The 8,346-nt window shown below is 57.9% G+C and overlaps 1 protein-coding gene across 1 annotated transcript; it reads left to right on the top strand.

Annotated features, from left to right (window-relative positions):
* Positions 1-960: 960 nt before the first annotated feature.
* LOC139437032 (uncharacterized) lies at positions 961-2,282 on the top strand. The gene is made up of 3 exons (XM_071210035.1): positions 961-1,444; positions 1,553-1,835; positions 1,883-2,282. The coding sequence occupies exons 1-3, from the start codon at positions 961-963 to the stop codon at positions 2,280-2,282; spliced, it is 1,167 nt and encodes a 388-aa protein (XP_071066136.1).
* The last annotated feature ends 6,064 nt before the right edge of the window (positions 2,283-8,346 follow it).

Genomic DNA, 8,346 nt, shown 5'->3' with positions numbered 1-8,346 from the left:
TGGAAAACTGGGCCAGGCTTCTCGGTTATGGGAGATCCCCTACAGGAGGGGGTGGGGGGCGTGCCTCGCAGACCGGGAGCGATCGAGAAGAAAATGGAAAATTGGATGGTTTGCTTTTCCCCGCTGCAGGCATATCGCGAAGGATTTTCTGAACCTCTCTGGGCGGGGGGCTCCTCCTGTGCTGGGGGCGACAGCAGCACCCACGCCCTCCACCAGCTCGTCCCACCTGGCATCTCGGGGAGCAGCTGGTCTGACCTTGGGCAATCCAGCCCGCCCTTTAGTCTCAGTCCCCACATTTGTACATTCAGACAAATAATAGGGCCCACTTCATTACACTGTCAAAAATAGTAAAGCTCAAATGCAAATATTTTGCTTAACAAACAAAAAATCTCCGCCCATTTATCGGCAAGCTTCAGTGTCTTCGAGGCCGCCTCCTCACTGTGTGGGAAAGCAACATTCCGTATGTGCAGATGAAGCAGGACACCTCTTAATAGTTTCATCTGCATTTAGCAAATTGGAGACACGGCCGCTAGTGTTAAGAAGTTTGCAAAGTTACTGAGGATGTGAGACTTCCACCCGTTAATAAGAGGTTAATACAAAACAAAGCATCATAAAGTGCCCAAATCAGAAATATTTGGTCAATGTCCAAGTTGGCTTTTGGAAGACCATTTCTAGGTTACTGTTCCCAGCAAATCTAAACCCATCTACAGAAGGTAGAAGACAGCGAGCAGGGGAAGGACAGATGGGAACGAAGAGAATTCCATGGAGAGAGTGGAGCAAAGGGGAGGATTCAGAGACTCTCAAGGGGACTTCTCAGACCAGGCTGAGGCTGCAAATCTCCCGCTGGGAAGAAAGGACCAAGTCAGAGCACGTGCCCAGCCTCAACCAGCATGGAAGAGATAGCGCAGCTTGGACTAGAAAGGCATGTCAGGAAAGGAACGAAAAAAAGTCATTGCCATCATGACCATCACCACCAGCATCACCACCAGCATCATCACCACCCTCCTCAACATCATCATCATCATCGGTGTCACCACCATCACCATCGTAATCACCCTCATCACCATCATCATAGCCATCACCATCACCACCATCACCGTCATCGTCATCACCATCACCACCAGCATCACCACCAGCATCATCACCACCCTCCTCAACATCATCATCATCATCGGTGTCACCACCATCACCATCGTAATCACCCTCATCACCATCATCATAGCCATCACCATCAGCACCATCACCGTCATCGTCACCACCATCACCACCATCGTCACCGTCATCGTCATCACCATCACCACCATCGTCACCATCACCACCCTCCTCAACATCATCATCATCATCGGTGTCACCACCATCACCATCGTAATCACCCTCATCACCATCATCATAGCCATCACCATCAGCACCATCATCACCATCATCGTCATCACCATCACCACCAGCATCACCATCACCACCATCGTCACCATCACCACCCTCCTCAACATCGTCATCATCATCGGTGTCACCACCATCACCATCGTAATCACCCTCATCACCATCATCATAGCCATCACCATCAGCACCATCACCGTCATCGTCACCACCATCACCACCATCGTCACCGTCATCGTCATCACCATCACCACCATCGTCACCATCACCACCCTCCTCAACATCATCATCATCATCGGTGTCACCACCATCACCATCGTAATCACCCTCATCACCATCATCATAGCCATCACCATCAGCACCATCATCACCGTCATCGTCATCACCATCACCACCAGCATCACCATCACCACCATCACCATCATCACCCCCTCCTCAACATCATCATCATCATCGGTGTCACCACCATCACCATCACCATCGTAATCACCCTCATCACCATCAGCACCATCATCACCGTCATCGTCATCACCACCATCACCACCACCATCCTCCTCAACATCATCATCATCAGTGTCACCACCATCACCATCGTAATCACCCTCATCACCATCATCATAGCCATCACCATCAGCACCATCATCATCGTCATCACCATCACCACCATCACCACCACCATCCTCCTCAACATCATCATCATCAGTGTCACCACCATCACCATCGTAATCACCCTCACTACAATCATCACCACCACAATAATCATTATTACCATCATCACCACCGCCATCGGCAGCACCGTTACCACCATCACCATCATCATCATCATCACTACCATCACCATCACCATCACCATCACTGTCATCATCACCATCATCATCATCACCACTATCATCCAGACACAGTGAAAAGTGCCCTATGTGTCTTATTTCATTTAATCCTCCCAATAGCCCTATGATACAGGTTCTACAAATATCCCCATTTGACAGATGAGGAAACTGAGGCTCAGAGAGGTTACAACTTGCCTGGGGTAAGATAGCTGCTGAATGGTGGAACTTGAATTTGGCAGAAGCCAGGTCCTGTAACCACAGGTGACCATTGTAAGTGCTGGAGGAGTAACCCCTGTGTGAGGGACGCTGGGGTCCTCTCCAAGGGTAATTACTGTATGTGATTCTTTGGACTCGAGTGTGCAAATTCTCTGCATTTCTCTAATTGTGAGATATGTGTTTTCACATCTGAAGGTCTCTGGAATTCAGGTCATGCACTGTAGTTTAGTCTCGGGGTGCTTAAAGTAGTGGATTGTCTTACTATCAACTGTGTTTTGGGGTCAGCCCAGAGTGAGAGTCCAAATTCCCGGAACCCCTAAGTTTTCTTTTTATGGCAACTTTGCTGCTTTTGTTGCTGTCATTGCCATTGAAGTTAAAAGTTAAACCAGAAACCACTCCTAGATTGAAAAAACAAACGATGACCTGGTGCTGGTGCTCATCTATCCCTTTGTAACAAATTATGAAAGTTAGCAGCTTAAAACAACAACGGTTTTATTTTATCTTGCAATGTTGTGGGTCAGGAATTCGGCAGGGCTCAGCTGGCGGCTTCATCCCTCGCACCCGGTAGGGTGGGTCTCGCTGGCAGGTGTTCAGCTATTCGGAGGGCCAGCTGTTAGATTCTGGAGGACCCAAGGGGCCTCACTCACACCTCGGCAGGGGTGCGTCGGACTCAGCTAGAACTGCTGGCCGGAGAATTACGCGTGGGCCTCCGAGTAGAAGGACGTCCGCGTGGCGGTGAAACGCTCAGGAATACCTGTCCCAGGAGACCGCGCAGAAGGCGCAGAGCCTCTGAGGCCCGGCCTGGCAGGCACGCAGCTTCCTGTGTCCAAGAGACCTGCACGTGGACCTGGCCGCTGCGAGGCGCGGCCCCTCAGCTCCTCCTGGGGCTGGCCCCGCCCCGCCCTTCACAGTCCTTTCGGGGTTCTCTGAACGGCATGACGGGGCACCTGCTCTGTCAGGCATTGTCCCCACCACAGCAGAGAAGACAAACAAGAGCCTGTCCTGCATTTACTCTGTCGTGTGAGCTGAGGGTGGAAGAGAGACAGGCAGGAGCCAGTGAGCCAACAGGAGGCTTCAAGCAGGGGTAGTTCAAAAACAAAAAAAGAAAGAGGAGAAGCATGGCAGTGGATCTCCGAGGGGGTGGCGTTTGATGGTTGAGCTGAAGGGTGAGCCGGAAGCAGTTGTGGGATTCGCTGGGGAAGGAGGATTTGGGGTAGAGGAATTAGGGCATGGGGTGGGACCGAGCTCGGCAGGCCCGCGAAGGTGAGGAGCTGGAGGACAAGCCCGAGAGGTGGGCGGAGGCCGAACCAGAGGGGCCGGGGGGCACAAGGCGCCGTGGGTTTCGGCTTGCTGCGGGGAGTTGAGTCTCTGGGCGCTGGCGCCCTGTGCTCCTGGGACCGGCCGGGCACTTCCGAGGAGAGCGGGTCGGGCAGGCCCAGCCTGCCCGCGCACTCCGGGGCAGAGGGGAGGTCCGGCCTCCGCGCCCACGCCCCTCCCGGCCCTGCTCGGCTCCAGCATCTGCCCCTCCTGCCTGGCAAGGCGTGCGTCTCCCGCCCGCGGGGACCCGGCACTTGGCAGCTGTGCAGTTTAAAAAGGCCACGCGGGGCTGGCAGTCAGCTGGAGGCAGTGTCGCCCGAGAAGTGCAGCCTGATCCCCTGGTTTCTCTGCTATTTTGGACGGGCGTTTCACCAGATCAAAGAAGGGAAAAGTGACACTTATCTCAGTGTCAGCAAGAAACCCAAGAGACAGGGCACCTTGAAATCCAGGGGGAGCAGCTGAGTGACCATAGGAGCTGGGAAAACATCAACCCTGCAATTGGGCGAACTTCTGCACCTACTGTTTTAGCTTTCTTGAGTTTTTCTGTTTTTTACTTTTTCAGTAACACCTTTGGCTCCCAACAAAGAGTGCAGTACACAATAGGCGCTTAGCAAATGCTGCGACTGCGTGACTGTGGTGGGCAGAATAACACGTCCCCCAAGTCGTGCACCTCCTTGTCCCTGGAACCTGGGAACATGTGATTTTACAGGACAAAAAGGGGGTTGGCCGGTGGGACGAAGGCTGCAGGCTGAGAGCAGCAGTCGCCCTGGTGATCGGGGAGCCCGACCTCATCAGAGCCCCCAGCTGTGGTCAGGCAGGGACAAGATGGCAGGAGAGGGGCCGAGGGATGGGCCAGGCTGCCCGGACGGTGGAGGAGGGGGCCCCGGCCGGGGACACCGGTGGCCTTTAGAAGTGGAACAGGGAAGAGCCGGATTCTTCCAGAGAGCCTCCGGAAAGGGCCCAACTGCTGACACCATAAAGAAGGAGCTGTGACCCTGGAGCCACGAGAGGGTGCCTGGTGCCCTCTAAGTCTCTAGGTCTGTGGCCGGGGGTCACAGCAGCCCAGGGGACTGACACAGCCCCTGGCCCCCAACGCACGCCCCCCTGCCTGCACCGGGCTGCACCTGCTCTTGGGAGAATGTTCCGTGTTTTTTTAAAATGGCCGAGGTTCTCGCCAGGGGCAGGTGCCCGCGACCCGACTCAAAAGGGCAAAATAAACGGCGGCGCGTGTTGCCGCACAGGGAGGTGGGCCGGGGGCGCGGCTGGGCTCGGCGTCTCCGCTTGCGCTCGCCCTCCGGGCCGCGAGGGGCCTGCTCTCGGCTCGGGGCTCGGCCGCTCCGGGCCAGCAGGAGCACAGCACGCTTTGCCTCAACCGCGTGGGCAGAAGGGCCGGCCTGTGGCACTGGCCCGAATTGGGGCCTCTGCGCCCCCCGACTCATCCCCGGGGGCGGACCTGCACCCCCACCCCCACCCCCACGGTCCGGAACGGAGAGTGGGGGCACGACGGGTCCTCGGGAGGAAACACGATTCTGGGACAGGACGTGGGGACATGGGGGTCCAGCCGAGTGGGGCTTCGCTGCTTTTCCTGAGGCCACCTGGCCCACGGCCGTGAGCCGCCTGGGAGGCCGGGTTCTGGGGGGCTGGGAGGGGGCGTTTCCAGGAGCCGCGCTCCCACCGGGCCGTCCTGCCCCAGCCCTGCGACACGCGACGCCTTTATCCCCAGGTGGGCGCCCACCTCCTGGGTCGGGCTGGGGGGGCCCTCTTGGAGGCCCCCCCGGTGGTTTCCGTCCCCCCGGGGCTGGGAACGTCCCTCCTGTTTGTTGTCACGGCGTCTGCAGACTTCCCTCTTGGCCTTCGACCAGGGACGCCATCGGCTTTTTCCATCCACCACTGCCACCCTCCGCTGGCTCCACGAGCCCCAGGACGCTGCTGGGGGGCGTTGGGGGCAGGCAAAGCACCTGGCTGGGCTGGGCTGGTTCGTCTGAGACCCCCCAACCGTGCCGGGACCCCACTTCTCCTGCCCACGCACGGTGCCTTGTGCTCTCACGGCGACCCGGACGCCTCTTTCAGGCGCGCAGGGGTGGAGGCTCCTGCGGGACCCAGGGCCCGGGCCCCCCATCTCTACCTCCCCCCACGTCACTGTGACACCTCTGCCACCCTCGAGGTCAGGCGCTGCCCGACTCGATGCCAAACGCAGGAAGTCAGCGCGGCAGCAGGCAGTGAGTCACGGCCCCTTCTACTTGAGCGACGCTAAACTGGCGCAGCCAGGCAAAACGCTTATGCTAATTCGTCTGGCAGGAGCATCAAAGCTCAGAGAGGACCGAGTCCAAGTTTCTCCTCTTTTAAAAATAAAATTAAACAGAAACAAAAACAAATCCAGGCACGAGGAGGAGCCAAGTTTGGATTGTGCTTCGCCTTCTGCGTTGACAAGAACACAAGTATCGTGAGGGCAGCGCCGGGCTGGCCCCGCTCGCCCACGTGCCCCGGCGCCAGCGTCACGCCTGGTGTAACGCACGTGCACCGGGGCTTGCTGCACGGCGTTCCCGGGACCCTCACCCTGGCCCTAATCACACGAGGCACCTGCTGCACGACACGGTGGAGCCTGGGGGCCGAGGCGTGGACAGGGCGCAGCAGGGACGGCTTGTCCGGCTCCGCGCCTGAGGCGGGGCGGGAACGCCCTGCAGGGGCCCACTTCCCTTCCTGAGGATCCTCGGCCAGAGCCACGGCCCCGGGCCCCCCACTCGTTCTCTGCGCAGGGCTGGGAGGGCTTCCTCGAACGTGGTGCGGAGGCCAGGAACGCGCCCACGAGGCCCAGGCTAACTCAGAAGTCACGGAGCGCTGCATCCTCGGGGACCCACTGCAGTTCAAGGGGAGGGCGCGGGGCGTCGGCCTCTCCACTTGACGGGAGGAGCCACGGCCATGTGTCAGAAGAGTGGGTGGGCAGCGGAATCCAGACACCACTGCCCCAGGGGTGACGAGAGAGACCCGGGGAGGGGGTTCCACTGCGGCTTCCTGGGGAGAGGGGCCCAGGGTACCGCTCTCGCCAGCCCCCTCGAGATTCCTGGGCAGCCATGAACCTCATGGAGGCCCTAACCCTAACCCTAACCCTAACCCTAACCCTAACCCTAACCCTAACCCTAACCATAACCCGAACCCTAACCATAACATTAAAAATAACCCTAACCATAACCTAACTCTAACCCTAACCCCAACCCTAACCTAACCCTAATCCTAACTATATCCACAACCATAACCACAACCGTAGCCATAAACATCACCTAACCATAACTTTAACCCTAACCCTAACTCTAACTAACCATAACCATAATTTATCCATACTTTAAGCCTACCCATAACCATAACCTAACCATAACTTTAACCCTAACCCTATCTATAACCATAACCCTAACCCTACCCCTACCCCAACCTTAACCTCAGATTCGGAGACTGGATCAAAAGCACCTTCCTTGACAGAACAACGTAGCAACCCGAGGGGCAGGTCACGGTCAGGTTGAAGGGGAGCCTGACCTGTGGCCACGTGCCAACTGTGACCACACTAGCGGCTCTGCAAGCTGTCACCACGGGACACTGGGCAGAAGTGCCAGGACCTCCCCTGTCCTCGTGGCTCTGCCACGATCTCCACAAAAAGTCCAGTGAGAAGAAAGGGGAGCTGGGCCACTGGGGTTCCGGTCCCGAGCCTGTCACCAACCGGACAGGTACCCCTGTCCACGACTCCACCTCTGCGCCTCATTCCTTACCTGTAAAATGGGGCCCATGATAGCATCTGCTTCACAAAGTTGTCACGAAGATTCAAAAAGGTAACGTGCCTAAAGCCCTCGGAAGACGGGCCGGGGATAAACTGTTTTGGACTTGTACCCACCCCTGTAACGGCACAGATGGCTTTCCCTCGACCCCCGCCAGTCGGGATGATGGCACAAAGCCTGGGCCCTCAGAAGGAGAAAGCCAGGGGCCGTCCTGGAGAACTCGCCACCACACGGGCCCTTCTGCCCAAGAGATGGCCTGGAAAGTTGCGTGTCAGCCGAAGCGTGGGCTGGCGGCAGAGCTGCCCGTGGCGTGGGCAGGAAGAAGCAGGGAGGGGGAAGCCGGCCGGTGTTTAAAGAGCGGGGTGTGACAGCCTTCCGGCAGCCTGCGCGCCCAGCTGCCTCGGCGCAAGGCTCTGGGGGAAACCGGGAGCGCGCGGGGAGGATCTGGAGCCCCGCCTGGGCCACGATCGCATTTACACTTTCAACGGCTTCCAGACCACCATTGAGATCCCCCCTTGCAGATCAGTTAACAAGGCTCAGAAAGGATCAGTAATCTGCCCAGGGCCACACAGCTAGGAAGTGACGCTGAGCAAGGTCTGAAGCCAGTTCGACTGGCCCCCGTCTGCTTTCTCCTCCCCTCCTTCTCCCGCACCCTGTGCCGGGTCAGAGGCGAATCCTCCTGCTCCGCAGCACGCTCCACCTGCCTCGGCAATCTTGCTGCCTGAATGCATTTGCACTGTTGTGCTGCCAGCTGCTCCCCACGGGCGTGCCGCGGGCTGGGAGGGGGCCCAGCCGTGCCTCGGGGAGGCAGCGTTCCTCCTGGCAGCACAGAGGCCCCCGCGTGC

The sequence above is a fragment of the Dasypus novemcinctus genome, chromosome 19 (assembly GCF_030445035.2).
Source record: "Dasypus novemcinctus isolate mDasNov1 chromosome 19, mDasNov1.1.hap2, whole genome shotgun sequence".
Classification (NCBI taxonomy): domain Eukaryota; kingdom Metazoa; phylum Chordata; class Mammalia; order Cingulata; family Dasypodidae; genus Dasypus; species Dasypus novemcinctus.
Note: the sequence above shows the minus strand (reverse complement) of the source record. Positions and strands in the feature narration are given on the sequence as shown.

Bases quoted from the DNA above. Each gene is read 5' to 3' on its own strand.
- LOC139437032 (XM_071210035.1), top strand. From the start codon at position 961: ATGACCATCACCACCAGCATCACCACCAGCATCATCACCACCCTCCTC. The intron at 1,445-1,552 runs GCATCACCATCA...CCATCATCATAG, and splicing joins CGTCATCACCATCACCACCA to CCATCACCATCAGCACCATC. The intron at 1,836-1,882 runs GTCACCACCATC...CATCACCATCAG, and splicing joins ACATCATCATCATCATCGGT to CACCATCATCACCGTCATCG.